The sequence below is a fragment of the Alligator sinensis genome, unplaced genomic scaffold (genome assembly GCF_000455745.1).
Source record: "Alligator sinensis unplaced genomic scaffold, ASM45574v1 scaffold20_2, whole genome shotgun sequence".
Lineage (NCBI taxonomy): Eukaryota > Metazoa > Chordata > Crocodylia > Alligatoridae > Alligator > Alligator sinensis.
In genome coordinates this window covers 1,578,067-1,594,251 of record NW_005842012.1, presented here as the reverse complement: position 1 = coordinate 1,594,251, position 16,185 = coordinate 1,578,067, and the positions used below count along the sequence as shown (strand labels likewise).

Here is a 16,185-nt window from a genome sequence, read left to right as displayed (position 1 = left end):
AGGGGTGAGGAAAAGAAGGCAGGGACTGCCCTGCCCCTCTGCTCCCCCACAAACCCGAGCTGGGTTCTGGGGCCATGGTGGGGGTTTAAACTTCTTTTCCCCTGAGTACAGAGCTGCCCTGCCCTGCCCTGCTAAAAACTTACTGCTAGCTGCAGCTGTGAACTACAAATCCCAGAGGCACCTGGAAACAGGAAGAGGAGATGATGAGCAACCCTGCTGCTGTGGGTCTGGACTGCAAATCCCAGAGACCTCTGAGGCAGCAGGAAGAGGAAGTGAACACACAATCCACATTGGCTATGTGCCAGACAGCCATGTTCTAGTGCCCCCGGGCTCCTGGCCTGAGCCACTGTAGGCATGTGGCTGCATTTCCTGAATCAAAAGTGAATGTCTGTCCTCCAGCTGTTTCTCAGTTTAATCTCTGCTGCTTTGACTAACCTACAAAGACTGAACTGATTCAGCCTCAGACTTTTTGATGGTCTGTACTTAGCCCAGAAGCATATTTCTAAGACACAATCCCTGACACAATCAAATGTCTTCCAGAATGGCTTAGCCCAGGGGTTTTCAACCAGGAGTATGTGTACACCTGGGGGTACTTAGAAAGGTGCTAGGGGATATGGGCAGGCAGGTACAGAGTACCGCCACTCACCATCCCGCACTGCCGCCTCCCAGGAGCAGGGCCAGAGGGTTGGGGGGGAAATAAGGGCAGCAGCTCCCCTCTGTAGGCCACATAGGTACTGCCCGACTGACCGGACACAGGGGGAGGGGGGAGGAAAGCTTGCACGTGGTGGCGCCACAACCCTCCTCCCCTCCCCCCTACTCCACATCTGGCCATCGCCACCAGAAAGGATACACTCCTTTTAAAAGGTTGAAAACCCCTGGCTTAGCCTGTAGGAGCCAGACATTAGCCTGAAATATCTACCTACTTTAGCAAAAGCCCAAAGTAGTTAAGCAACCAAATGCTACCAAATTCTTATACTTTCCAAATATGGTGCAACATTCTTCTGGACAAATATTTGCCCTTGAACTAAAAGGCCTGCTATGTGGCTGGAAGAGCTATATTGAATTAGAATTTGGACAGAAATACAAGAGATGCCACTGGAAGTCAATAAATTTGAGATGTTCTAAGATAAAACTAACTTGTACCAACCAGATCTGAATTATATTAAATCTATCCAACCTCCCTCTCAGTGGTATTAGCTGTAGTAAATTTTGGAATATCCTGCCACTCAAACACATGTACAATTCTTTTATTTTAAATTTAATTCTGCATAAGTTCTAAATCATGCAGTCAACTGCAGAATTATTTGTCTTTTGGTTACAATTATTCTAACATGGCATATTCATTGCTAAGAAAAAATATTTGAAATACAAGAGTTTAGGCAATTTACAAGCTATCTGAAAGCTTAATGTTTTTAGTGTTGTTCATGTTGCAGACAATGGACATCAACTGCTTATCTGGCAGAATAGCTGCACAAATATTCATATTCAAAGTGAGAACTGAAGTATATGTACTATGGCAAGTCATCCTTACAGCTCAGTTGGCTCAATACGTTACATCTATTGGCATCAAGTGATCAAACCAATGACTTTTAAAATCACACTGTGACACAATCATTTCCAGAGATATTAACAGCAGAACTGATTGGAGACCACCAACCTAAGAAAATCAAATGCTCACGAAAACGATCCATTCAAAATTCCATAAAATTAAAATTAAGACAGTTAGATGCTGTACTGAAAAAAAGTTGCAGGTGCATTACTGGATGCCTTAAACCAAAAAAATGTCAATAGTCTTCACCTACTTACCAGAACTGCTCCACCAGACATCAGGAGAGTACTAGAAAGCAAAACATAAAACAACTACGAAAATAAGATGCACCCAAGACATGGCGATATTGCAGCTCCTAGTAGTCTAAAATCATGAGAAAGTTTCTTCTCTGCAACACAGCCATTGGATGAAACACCAACAGCCACATAAATAAAATGTGGTAATCACAACTAGAGATAACTCAGGAGGTAATTAGGAGGAACATCAAAGCTACAGAACATCACCCTGCAGGTGCAGAACTTGACTGGCTAACATGGAGAAGCCTGAACGGCCTCCAAACAGGGGGTGGCAAAACTAAAATTAACATGCAGCTGTGGGGATACTCTAATATAACAAACACAATGTGTGAATGTGGAATAAGTTTTCAGACTACAGAACATCTACCAGCTTGTCCATCTATGGGGGCATGATTCACCAATGACAACCTTGGTAAGTCTACAGATTGAGCAATAGTATGTGTCCATTTTTGGACCCAAATTTGGTCCATGGTGACAAGACCCAAGAAGATGCCACTATTGTCAATGGAAGGCAGATTAGCCCAACAGACTGGCCTATTTTGCTACCCAGATGTTGAAACTATTTGCTTCTGGGTAGGTCCTATTGCTCAGAAGCTTCTCAACAGTTATGTATAGCCATTACCTCCTTTTACCCATGCATACACAGGCTGTTTTGAAAAGGGGGTGGCAGCCTTCATTTGTGTATCATTACAGAAAGTATTTAACAGCAAAGATATACAGAACCTGAATCTGTCCCTTTAAAGTGAATGGGATCTGGGCCACTGACTTCAATAGGAGCAAGGACTTAGCTCAAGATGAGCAAGATATGTAAAATTAAATACAAAGATTTGTATATTACAAGTGAATTCACAAGGGCACACCGAACCAAAACAGTAAAACAATGCACGTGCTAACAGAGTATTTCCCATGGGCGTGCCATGGCAGAAGTGTGCCAGAAAAAAACGGATGAATGGAGCCCCAGCTGGGCTAGCCCAGCAGACCCACGAGTGAAGTGTGCTGTCATTTTTAATTTAGAGGGAAAAAGTGTGCCCCAGGTATCATAAGTTTGGAAAATATTGTACTAAGCACACCGGGGAAGCTTGACCCCAAGTAAATGTAAAGCAGGTACTAGCAGTAAAAAGGGAGCATTCTAATTAACACTTTCATGAAAGCTGCTGTTAAGAGGCTAGGGGTCATCATGGCTTTCTGCTTTTTTTTTCCATGCACATTCACAGGTTAATTAAATAAGTTAATTAAATAACCTTATTTTGGAATCAAAATCATTCCAATTGTTAGGGAACCACTGCTTTCTTAAATATTAAACCACATGTTTATTTACAGTATTTCACATATTTTCTTTTGATAGTTACCTTAGATTCTTATACTACTTTCCCTCCCAGAGCACATGACTACCGTCCAATGTTTAATGTGTTTATCCTCAACATTTAACAATTTAATATACTTGAGGGATAGGGAAGCGCCTCTAATTAAGTACTGTTAAATTCACTTTATATGTAGGAAACATAAGTATAGGGAGACTAACAGCATTGGTGCCTAAAAGTTAGGGTGCAGGCAGGGAGGGAGAAGCAACAGTAGGCACAATCTGGCCTAACAGTTGCACAGAAGAGGAAGACCTGATTTTCTGGCCCCTGCTCATAGATTTCATAGACATCAGGGCTGGAAGGGACCTCGGAAGATCATCGAGTCCAGCCCCCCGCCCAAAGGGCAGGAAGTCAGCTGGGGTCATAGAATCCCAGCAAGATAAGCATCCAGTTTCATCTTGAAGGTGTTCAATGAAGGCGCTTGAACCACCTCTGGTGGCAGGCTGTTCCAGACCTTGGGGGCTTGGACAGTAAAGAAATTCTTCCTTATGTCCAGCCTGAAACGATCTTGAAGTAGTTTGTGACCATTCGACTTCGTCATCCCTTGGGGCGCTCTGGTGAACAAACGTTCCCCCAGATACTGGTGGTCACCCCTGATAAACTTGTAGGTGGCCATCAGATCACCCCTGAGCCTGCGCTTTTTCAGGCTAAAGAGCCCCAGGGCTCTCAGCCTGTCATCGTAGGGTCTGCTTCCCTGACCTCTGATCATGCGTGTGGCTCTTCTCTGGACTCTCTCAAGCTTCTCCACATCCTTTTTGAATTGTGAAGCCCAAAACTGGACACAGTACTCCAGCTGCGGCCTCACTAAGGCCGAGTACAGGGGGAGTACTTATGCATTATACTGCACCTGACACAATTATTTGATAAAATACACAGGGTGTTCCTGATGCCTGAATCTAACACTCATTAAACCAATAAACCTAACAAGGATTACTTTCTATGTGTGCAGGGTAGAAGTTCTCTCTCAATGTTGGTGGTTCCAAGTCTGAAGACTTGCCAGCACATGACAAACCACTAGCAACTGTACCACCCAGAAATTAGTGGAATTCTACAAAATTCTACAAAACTGTTATACCTGGAAAGGGGAACACTAAACAGCAGCAAAATGCCCTGATGCCTTTACCAGACCCTCTGAACAACTTGACATATTTTATTTCAAAGTGACTTTGCATTTGAAATGGCCACATGCTGACTGTGCCATGCTGCCAAAGTTGCCTTCTGGGCAGCAATTAAATGTGTAATAGAGATTTTTAAGACATTAGGAGGAAAATACAGTTATTTTTAAATAGCTGCAGGGAATGAGTAACAAATCAATTTTTATGCCAAGGTACATTTCTGCGCACACATATTCTGTATGCATTATGTGGCCCCGGGGCAAAACTAGGGGTTTTTTTCCTCTCCAGTAAAGCTTCCAAAAGGGGCAATTCCAGCTTTGTGGTGCAATTATGAGTGGCATTGCAGATAAGATCATAAGTTTAAGATGTTTATTCTTCTGTTGCTGGTAGATATTTAAAGATGTGTCTGTGCACTGCCTGGCCATTTTGGTTTGAATAATTTACTTCATCTGCAGCTTCACTTTCTCCTTTAATTTTCCTTACTACACATAAGAAGTGTCAAATTGACATTTCTTGGAGACTTGGGCCTCTGTCTGAAATGTAATACAACCTTCTTACACAAGGCTGAAAAGTACTGGCTTATCTATATTTCTTCCTTCTCATAACTGATTTTCTAGGCCGTTGATCAAAATGTTTTAATTCACTATATTTTCCCATCATAAAAACATATCATGGGCTTCAATCAACTTAAAACTGATTGGACAACTACTGCTCACAATTTCCTTCATCTGTAAAATTCAGTTTCAATAAGGTCTACAGGCTAAAAGCAGAAAACATTTTCTCTAAATTTGATATGCTAGTAACACAGAACAGAAACTGGAGCACCCTAAAATGGAAGGAGACAGAAGGCTTCGCGTCACTGAAGAGATGCAAATGTATGAGAAGTTTCATTTAAAAAATAAAATATTTCATACAAAGCAGCTTTTTAAAATCAAAAACAAGCTCAGGGTACAGTAAACTGCCCTTTCTGTCTGTCTGAGGGTGATTTTAATTGTCATGTCACTTGAAATTTTGGTCTCAGATGCAATCACTCAGCACACAAAACTTCCCGATTCTCCTGCTCTCTGCCCATTCCTTATGCTTCTCTTCATGCTGCATCTTTCATTTTCCTCTCAGTCTGGAGGTCTCTCCTCCACCCTAAGATGTCCATCTAATATTTCTTACCAAACTCTCCCCCATTGCTCCCCTCTCCCTGCACCCTTCCTAGGGGCATTAGGAATGATTCAGTACTGATGCAGCTGATGAGGAAATGTGCATTTAGGACTTCAGAGATAATACTTTTTCATGGACTGTCTCTGTATTGCAAAGTAAAAAATAAGAGAGAGAGAGAGCACAATAAGGTAAGTGACTGAATTTTAAAATACTTCAAAAAGCAGATGCGTCTGGAAAACCTTAATTATTACATGTGTTCCTCACATCAGTAACATATAGCTAATACAAAAGTTATTTGCATTAACTACAAGCAGCATCCCCACTAGGACTCAGAGCCCACTTTGTTACTTAGGCACTACAGCCAAGCAACATGTTGAAAATTCACTCCTTTGGTGAAATGCTTCGCCAAGAACAAGGCTGCTGTCAAATATGGTGTGTCCTATAAAATCAGGACCAGTGGCTAATCATTTCGGTTTCCTTTCCCTTCTCTCTACTTTTCTCTTGATCTGCTGTTCCTACAGGTGCCCTTCCTCCTCCCACTATCACACAAAGGTCTTCTCTTCATCCTCCTCCCCCTCCTTGCCTTAATCCCTATCCTCTGGGGGAAAAGGTAGTGCCAAGAGGAAAACTAATTCAAGAAAAGGACTTCCTCTTCTTGTTCCATCTGAAGAGACCAAGGACCTGCTGCAAGTCAAGGCATATATGAGGCAGAGTATATGAACTTGATCTATGTTTGTCAACTGACAGGAGAGAGCGAGAGGGCAGCAGGGTCTGATGGGATATAAATTGCAGGAAGAGAAACTATAGCACAATCAGCTTTTGTTGCTGCATGAGAGTTTCTCAAATAATTCTGCTGCTGCATGCCCCTATTACCCATGACACCTCTGTACAATATTCGCTCTTCCAGGAGGTTGAGACCCTCTTTTTCTTGCAGAATAATTTTTCCTGGATGCCCCTCCAATGGCAGTCCTGCTTAGAGAATTACAATCTACCCCTGCTCTGTTCAGCTGGAGGAATGGGAGAAGAGGAGGTCTGTCAATGTTTGGTGGGCAATGTAGAAGTGGACAACAGCTTGGGAAGCAGTGACCTTGAGTTGATTGGGTTCAGGATCTTGAGGAAAGAAAGGAAGGAGAGCAGCAGAGTAAGGACCCTACACTTCAGAAAAGCAGACTTCAACTTTCTCAGGAAAATGATGGACAGGATCTCCCAGGATGCCAGTCTGGGGGGGAAATGAGTCCAGGAGAAGGGGCTGTACCTTAAAGAAACCTTACTGAGGGTGAAGAAATGAACCATCCTGTTGCGCAGGCAGACTAGCAAGTATGGCAGACCAGTTTGGCTTAGCAAGGAACTCTTCAGTGAGTTGATTATGAGCCAACAGTGGGCCCTTATTGCAAAGAAGGTTAACAGAATACCACGCTGCATTAGTAGCAGTGTTCCCACCTGATCGAGTGAAGAGATTATTCCCCTCCCTTCAGCACTGGTGAGGCCACATCTGGAGTACGGTGTCCAGTTTTGGACCATCCAGTACAGAAAGGATGTGGACAAATTGGAGAGGGTCCAGCAGAGGGAAAAGAAATTGGTTAGGAGGCTGGGGTACATGACTTATGAGGGCAGGTTGAAGGAACTGAGCTTATTTAGTCTGGAGAAAAGACTGAGGGGGGATTTAATAGAAGCCTTCAACTACCTGAAGGGTGGCTACACCGTGGATGGAGCTAGATTGTTCTTGGTGGTGGCAGGTGACAGAACAAGAAGCAATAGTCTCAAGTTTCAGCAAGATAATTTTATGTTAGATATTAGAAAGAATGTTTTCACTAGGAGGGTAGTAAAGCACTGAAACAGGTTACCCAGACAGGTGGTGGAATCTCCATCCTTGCTGGTTTTTATGACCCAGCTAGACAAAGCCCTGGCTGGAATGATCTAGTTGGGGGTGGTCCTGCTTTGAGCAGGGGTTGGACTAAATGACCCCCTAAGGTTTCTTCCAACCCTAAGTTTCTATGACTGTAATGTGATGGGGAAAGGAGGCGGACAGTCCCGCTGACAGACGAAGCCCCCTGACAGATGTTAAAGTAAGGATGTGATAGGATCTAATGCAGAATACCAACAATCACGCTTCCCACCACACCACATGTGCAAAGCAGGATCCTGCATCAGATACTATTGTGCCATATGCTGGTGAATGGGAAGCCTCTTGCCGGTCTCTGCACCAGCAAGTAGCAAGCTTGGCTCCCAGCCATGGGAGTGCACCATACACTCCCATGGCTAGGAGCCCTGTCAGAGGATCAGGGTGTCCAGCTGAGGAAGCACACCATGCTCCTTGCTGCACAAGTCCCATTCAGCTGACCAGAGCTCCCAGCCACAGGAGTGCAGGGTGTGCTCCCTATTACACATACTTTATGCCTTATTCCTCAATTTATCATGCCATTAATTGAGTGTACGTTTGGCAAGGTCACCAATTAAGATGTGATTAACTAGTTAACCACGTCTTAAGTGTAATGTCTGTCAGACCTAGCTCATCTCCATGGCTGTGGTAGTGAAGACATAATTTCAGGCAAGTCCACAGTACAGTAAAAGGAGCAAGTATGTTGTAAAGTGAGGACTTGAAGCCCATTGCACTGGCCAGCTTGCTTCTGCTCCATGGTGTAAACACTATTTTTAAGATCATCTCTCTTTTATTTTTGTAGTATTGCAGCCTTACCCAAGTTACCAGTAGAAATAAAAACATATATAAAAAAAACCCAACCCTACTTTGCTTGGGATTTCAAATGGTTAATGAAACATTAAAACAGTATGAAAAAATTCCTTTATTTAGGGGTCAAGGCATCAGTAGAACACAAGCCACACATTTATTGAGACAAAGGCTGACAGGTCCTCTTTGGCTCCTGAGACAAAAAACCCAGGGGTGAGTCTATGCAAATACTCCCCCTTGGATAACATTGTAGGTGCCACACTTTAAATATACAATACCAAACTAGGTTCTAATCTGAAAGCTGCTTATCACAGACAGGTCCTTCTGTCCATAGAGTGCGCCAACATAGTCAATGAACATAGGTGTCCAACTGCACAGAGCATCTTGCAGGACTAGGGCTTACGTTTTTTATGAAGCAGGGGCATTTTAAGAACCATCTCCCACCGTCTCATGACACTGTGCAAGTTAGTGTGCAAGATGAGTAGAATTTTCAGACCATGAATATATGTATAAAATGATACACAGCTTTGCAGCCTTAAACACAAATGACTGCATGCACAAACTGGAACACCTTTGTAAACTAGGACACCTCCAACAATTTAAAACAAAAAGCCCAGTCAATTCAGAAAGAATACGTATGCATTTTCAGATGCACGATGCCTAAAAGGAAAGGTGTTTTTATCATCATCCATGTAATCAATAGAATCAAGCCTACATTAGGAAATTACAGCAACTTCTTCCATGCAACCTTGGGCAAGAGAAATCTACTTTGTAAGTGACTTTCACAGCAGATGACTGCTGTGACACTGACATCAACCATTTCTCAGGTCAGTGTCTGCCTTTCATAATCAAGATTTCTTTCTGTCACTCAAGAATTATTGGAGCCTTCATGACTTTCATGCTTTCATGTGCAGTAAAACTTATTGCTAGAACTAAGAGTCTGCTTAATCCCAAATGCCAAGCACTGTCTGGTTCTTGTAACACAAAACTGCTTCAGGAATTTTAGTAATGGTCTCAATTCAGCATGTAAAACAAGGCAGATTGTGAATGACGCCTCGTTGCTGCTACCTTCTCATGGGATCCTTTTTTGCTCATAATACCCAGGTGGCCATAAAAAAGCACCTTCTCCCTAGCTCTATTCCTCCTGTGACACCACACAAATTGGGCAGAAAGGGTAAGGATGTGAGAATCAGAAGTCACAACATGAAGTCACAGACCTCTATCACTACCACCCACTTTCTCTCTCCAACTGTTTGCTTCTTTCACGTAAAGCAAAATGGATCATCCAGCCAGCTGCACCAGTAGCAATTCTTCAGCAGCTGATTTCATAGATTTCATAGACATTAGGGCTGGAAAGGACCTCGGAAGATCATCGAGTCCAGCCCCCTGCCCAAAGGGCAGGAAGTCAGCCGGGTTCATAGGATCCCAGCAAGATGAGCATCCAGTTTGCTCTTGAAGGTGTTCAATGTGGGCGCTTGAACCACCTCCGGTGGCAGGCTGTTCCAGACCTTGGGGGCTCGAACAGTAAAGAAATTCTTCCTTATGTCCAGCCTGAAACGGTCTTGTAGTAGTTTACCATTCGACCTAGTCGTCATCCCTTGGGGCGCTCTGGTGAACAAACGTTCCCCCAGATACTGGTGGTCACCCCTGATAAACTTATAGGTGGCCATCAGATCACCCCTGAGCCTGCGCTTTTCCAGGCTAAAGAGCCCCAGGGCTCTCAGCCTGTCATCGTAGGGTCTGCTTCCCTGACCTCTGATCATGCGCATGGCTCTTCTCTGGACTCTCTCAAGCTTCTCCGCATCCTTTTTGAATTGTGGAGCCCAAAACTGGACGCAGTACTCCAGCTGCGGCCTCACCAAGGCTGAGCACAAGGGGAAAATGACGTCCCGGGATTTGCTTGAGAAGCATCTATGGATGCAAGCCAACGTTTTGGTCGCTTTACTAGCCGCAGCATCACATTGCAGGCTCATGTTCATCTTGTGGTCAATGATGACCCCCAAGTCATCTGTAAAGCAGTGATTTTCAGTCAGGGTGCCATAGTACCTTGGGGTGCCTTGAGATTCTTTCAAGGGTGCCATGGAGTGCCATCCAATGTTAGCACTGCTAGGTGTGCAAACATGTTTCACAAGATAAATCAAGATATTTCAAATATTAATCCATAGTGTTAAAACCATTCTGACCTGCTGTGGCTCTTTGCAAGAAAAAAATGCTCTAATATTTTTCTGTAGGCAAAAAATTAGTGAAAACTAAGAGACAATTGGCCAGTTTCTCCAAGAGGCGATCATGGGACACCAGATCGAAGGCTTTTTTGAAGTCAAGATATATGACATCAATCTCTTCTCCCTTGTCCAGGTGTTAGGTCACCTGGTCATAGAAGGAAATGAGATTGGTCAAGCAAGACCTACCCGCAACAAACCCGTGCTGGCTATAACAATGTAAGTAAGTCAGATCTTGTTTCTTATTCTTTTCCATTTCTCCCAGTTGGTGCAAAGCACACAAACACGGACAAGTCAATGGGACAGCATGTGATGGCAGCACCAATAAAGAAAAAAAAAAGGAACCATGCTTCAGAAATACACTTGCAGTAGCAATCAGTGGTGTGGATGCCTTATATATGCCTTATATATCCAACATGTCACACTTTATATTTTAGTAAACAAGGGCTTTTCAGTTCTCATGGAAATCTAGGACAGCATACCTGCCTGTGGCAGGGGGGGGGGGGGGGGGGTTGGTTTTGGGTTGTTGTTGTTTTTTGTCATACGTGGCTTGGAAACATTGAAGGTCAAATCTGAAAGGATGCATACATCTTTAATTTCCCAGAGGACAACTGGTTTGAAAAATGAAGAGCAACTTGCCTAGACATTAACTAAAAATAGCACAGGGAAGCGAAGCAATCAAAGTGCTGCTAAACAGCTTCTCTGAAGTTCACACAGCAGATGGCTAAAAGTGGCATTTGGAAATGGATGGGCAATCTATTCCCATTTCACTTTCATTTACAGGGAAGCAGGAATACAAACATATACAAGCTAATTTGTCAGTCTACTCCAAGGATGTCAAACATATGGCCTGCAAAACCACTCTATGCAGCCTGGCAGGCCACCCAAAGTTGGAAGGCATGGCCTACTGCAAAATTCAGCAGTGAGTTTGGCTCGCTGCTGCTGCTGCCCTTAGCTACACTGCTGTTGCCAGATCCCTCCCACCTCCAGAAGACCCCGACCTGGAACCGTTCAATGTGTATAGACCTGCCTCCAACTGCCGCTGGACCCCTCCCTGCAACCACCATGCCCCAAGCTGTTTCCACACCACAAGGAGCTGAACATAGTCCAGCTCAGGACCCCAAGTGAGTTTGACACCCCTGATGTACCCCATAAAATGAAATAGTTGTCAGAAGGATGAATCATTAAATAACAAAGCCTCATGGAGACAAAAATATTGTTTGGTTTGTTTTTGTTTTTTTTCCTCCTTCACATCTTGCAGGCTGTACAATAAAAGGAATGTTCTGAAGGTAGTAATTACAGCAAAATTAATTGATGGTGCTAATCATTACTGTCTCTTCCCCAGATCTTACACAAAGGATTCAGTGATTGACTTGAATTTAGCATAATTCTCCACTTCTGTAAATGGCTTATATAGGTATAGATTACAGTTCTTCACTTTTTAAAAATGGAATATAAACTTTAAAAAGATAAAAGCCATATCACATCTTCTTTGAGTTTCATGCTTCCCTTTTACTAAAACAGTGCTTTCCCTTACTAAGGGCATGGAAAGGTGTTCAATCACTTAGTTTTGAAGCAAGGGAACTCAACGCTCATGAGCCCACATCAGAGAAACCAGCATAACTATTTGTGCTCCAAAACTGAAATAAATGAAATTAAAATGTATTAATCTACCTCTGAATAAAATGGGGCAGGGTGTACATATTTGGTGTTTAACTTCACTTTCTGCAAATGAAGACAGATGAAAGAGTCGCATAAGATCAGCTGCACCATGGTACGTCCCACCTCTTCTAAAGTAGTGAAAGTGTTTCAACTGTCCATATCCTAAGTCTCAAATGAGCTTTACATTATCTGTGATATTTTTAGGTATAGTAGTATATGGTTGGTACAGATGTTACACCTAGTGTGCTATAAACATGAGAAAGTGCTCTATACCAATAACAGAACAGATGTTCACAGCTCATAGAGTGCTTTAAAAATGGTGGCTCATGCTCTAAATTAATCCCCAATGGATGTGCTGTCAGACTAAAGTGCTTTAGGTTAGAGCCCTTTTTTGAATGGCTGTGCTGCATCCCATCAGGCGTTAAGCTAGGTCACATTCAACAGCATTCCAGGGGTTCCTCACAGGGCAGCGTGCTCATCTCAGGCAGAGAACATCTGCTTTGCATGAGTGCTAGGCTGGCCCCATCCCCTCAGCTATCACTGAGCCCAGTCAGTGACAGCCTCTGACCCCAGCCCTGCATCCTCCCTCCGGCCAGCTGTGAGCCGCAGCCTGGCCAGCAGGGGGTGGGGGGCTTCTGTCCCCACAGCTGCCCCAGAACCACAGTGTGCTGCAGCCTGGCAGGGGGAGGCGTGGGGTGGGGAGGGGAGCTCCTTTCCTCCAGCTGTAGCCAGGAGCTGCAGCATGGCACTACTTGTTGCCATACTGGGAGCTCAGGTGGGCAAGGAGGTGGAAAAGGAGCTACCCTGCCAGGCACCCCCCCGCCCAGTTTCCTGGCTTGGGTCTTGGTAGGAGCTGGACCGGGCCCCCAGTGGCAGGGAGGCTCCTTTTCCATCCCCCTGCCAGAGTTCCCAACAGAGCAAAAACTGGAGTAGATCTACGCTGCCACTCCATCTCGCTCCCTGCAGTTAGCAGGGTTTAGGAGGCATATGGGTGCACACATGTGCGTACATGTAGGACTCCAGCCTGGCCCAAAGTGGAGCAATGTTGGGGCAGGAAGAGGGGCTTTTGCCACTGCATCTGGCATTCGGGAGGGAGCAGGGCTTGGGTGTGTATACGTGTGTCTGTGTCCAGCCTGGCCCAGAGCAATCCTGCCCTGCACCCTCCCCTCCCCTGATTTGTGACACATTCAGGAAGAACAAGCACCCCCAGTCCCTACTGTGGCTTTGGGGAGATGCCAGTGCCCAGCTTGCCCCTGCTGGCACTCGGTAGACAGGCTCCCCCACCAAGATCCCAGCTTCTGGGTGTCCCTACCCCAGCCCAGAGATCTGTTCCAGCCCTGCTTCTCTGATTCCTGTCGCTGAAGTGGGATGTCAGCGTGGGGGGGTAATGGAGGGGAGAGGGGAGACGCACATTGTTTGCCTGTTCAGCTGCACTCAAGAATTGCCAGTGGCGTGGGGAGTTCACGGGGCCTGTGGGAGGCACAAAAGCTCTCACTACCTGCTGGCTTCGAGCAGTGAGAGCCCCGCCCCTGCCCCCCACCCAAATGGCAAACGCTCTGCTCTTTCTAGGAGATTCCTGATTGTGCTAATACAAATAATCACTAGTAAGTACAAGATCTATGGTATTTATTTAATTCCCATCTCCAATACTTGTCAAATCAAATTTCTCTGTCTTACAAAGCTAGAAAGGCAACACCGGTACTTCATCAAGATACTGCCTCCTAAGCTAAAATAATTGGGCAGCTGGCATCCTCTGTTCTTTTCCACAAAAAGAAGCAAAAACAATAAGAATGTCTGAACAATTAGGAAACAATAAAAACCTTGCAGAAAAAAATTCTGATACAAATGCTGGATCGTACATGCTACTAATATAATTATATTGCGCTGGACTAGGAAATACATTTGTTTATCCAACACATACTTTTAGTACTGACAGCAGCCAAGAAGTCCATATTCAGCAATGCTGGTTCCTGCTGTAGCCTTCCCAAGACAACTATTATTCTCTGGACAATTACTGAATAATATACAATCCTCCTCAAGCTTCCTCATTCCTGGGGTTGGAGGAGATTGAAGACAAGCTACAATAATCTTAGGAAGAACACAGATGTCTACTCTGTTTCTTACACCCATAAGAGACCTAATCACAAGCTGACCCCGAACTTTTGGGTCATTTTTCTTAAGTTTAGTGTTTCATGGGCTACATGAATCAAATAATAGTGTGAAAAGATTCTGTGCCTGTGAAACTAAACTAATTCAGAGACCTGTTTGTAGAGACACTGCAAGTGCAGCTAGTATTCTAACGATGAGCACAGAGCGATGATCCCTGGTACTTCCTCCTAACTTTTCCCTCCTACAAGCTGTACTCCTCCCTCCAAGTTCCCACTTGCAAAGGCACTGGATGTTGCATATATGCAAGCATTTAGTCACATGGCCAGTAAGAGAATGGAGTAAAAGTTAATTAGAATTATGATGTTTTTCCTTCTGTAAAATGTTGAGGATTACAAGCTTATCTGCAAACAATCAACACTTAACCAGTAGTTACACCACTCCACCTACCAAACTTGCATTACCAATAGTCTGATGCATTCTGCCAGCTTAAAAGTCTCTCCACAAGATATCTCGACTTGATCATGGTTAGTGGTACCAGTTCATATCTTCATCACTTAAAACTTCCTCAGCTACTCTCCTTCAGAACATGCATGCAGGGAGTCCTATTTCTTGGACAAAATATGGTTGCCAGTTGTCACCCAGAGAGATCTTAACAGCATTTATAAGGTTAATAAGCGCAGACAAGCAAGCAATGAAGAAAAGTAATGTCCTGCGGTACACAGGACAATATAACTCCAATTAATTTCGGTTTCAGTCACAACATAGCTCTTCCCATTAAGCTGTCATGAAATGAGTGCGCATAGTGCATCTGCATTGCTTTAAAAGACAAAGCCTATTCAAATACATCAGCTATACAGATATTTTTCAACTGTACTGAATATGTAAAAACAAAAATCCTTATGCAGAAAAGCACAACCTTCTTTAACTAATTTTCACTGACATACTGTCTGTACATTCAGGATGCCTATCTGAAGGCACATCACAAAAAAGAATGAGTTGGCTTCTTTATTTGTACTGAACAGAAGAGAAGCGTTGGTTCAGCAAATTTTCCAATTTCAGGAAGCAAGGTAAGCAGAGGCCTGGGCATCATGATGGATTTGAGAGTTAGACAAACATTTTAAAAAACAGGAGACTGCAGTCAGGGGTTTACACATCTATTTGGACTCCAGAGTAAGTGGCCTAATTTTCAGAACTGCTGAATATCCATGTCAGCTCCACTAAGCACTCAATACTTAGGAAAGTTTGATGATTTAAAGTAGATCCTATCTATAAATGAGAAGCCTAAGTCTTCAGGCTCCTTTTTTTTTTAATGACTAACCATGACATTTTATCTCCAGGATTTGGGATTAAATTTGGTTTGTTCTTAAATTTAATAGAGCTTGATAGTTTCATCTCTATCCCTAATAGCCAGGTGTCATTATCTCAGAACTGAGGTCTGGTGTAGACTACTTGGTAGGCTTTTCCATGAAGAAGTCAGAGGTGAGATGGATGTAAATCAGAAGCAGAGTGCACTGGACAGAGCTCTGCAGGGAGCCCTGCACTGCATTGGCCAGTACTATTTGTTTTTCAGCATCACGAACGTAAGAACAATAGAAAATTAGGGTTTGAAGGGACCTCAGGAGGTCACCTAGCCCAATCCCCTACTCAATGCAGGACCATCTCCAAATAGATCATCCCCGCCAAGGCCTTCATCTCTCTGAGTCTTAAAAAAACCTCCAGGGATGCAGATTCCAACAACCTCTCTGGGTAGTCTGCTCTAGTGCTTTACTACCCTCCCAGTGAGAAAGTTTGTTCCTAATATCTAACCTAAACTTCGCTTGTTTCAATTTGAGACCATTGCTCCTTGTTCTGTTATTTGCTACCACTGAGAACAGTTCAGCTCCATCTTCTTTTGAACCCCCTTCAGCTAGTTGAAGGCTGCTATTAAATCCCCTCCCAGTCTTCTCTTCCCAAGACTAAATAAGCCCAGTTCCCTCAGCCTCTCAGAAGTCAAGTCACCAGCCCCCTAACCACTTTTGTTTCCCTCCACTGGACTC

General features: G+C 43.9%; 1 protein-coding gene across 3 annotated transcripts in view; it reads right to left on the bottom strand.

Moving 5' to 3' along the window:
- Positions 1–16,185, bottom strand: part of OXR1 (oxidation resistance 1) — a 461,315-nt gene that overhangs the window by 278,924 nt on the left and 166,206 nt on the right. For 2 of the 3 annotated variants that reach the window (XM_014519135.1, XM_006021932.3), the window contains exon 1: positions 6,729–6,775. The exons of the other annotated variant lie outside the window; for it this stretch is intronic. In XM_014519135.1, the coding sequence (XP_014374621.1) occupies positions 6,729–6,766 (38 nt within the window). In that variant the 5' untranslated portion in view covers positions 6,767–6,775. Of the gene's footprint in view, positions 1–6,728; positions 6,776–16,185 lie in introns of those variants that run through there. 3 annotated transcript variants of the gene reach the window in all.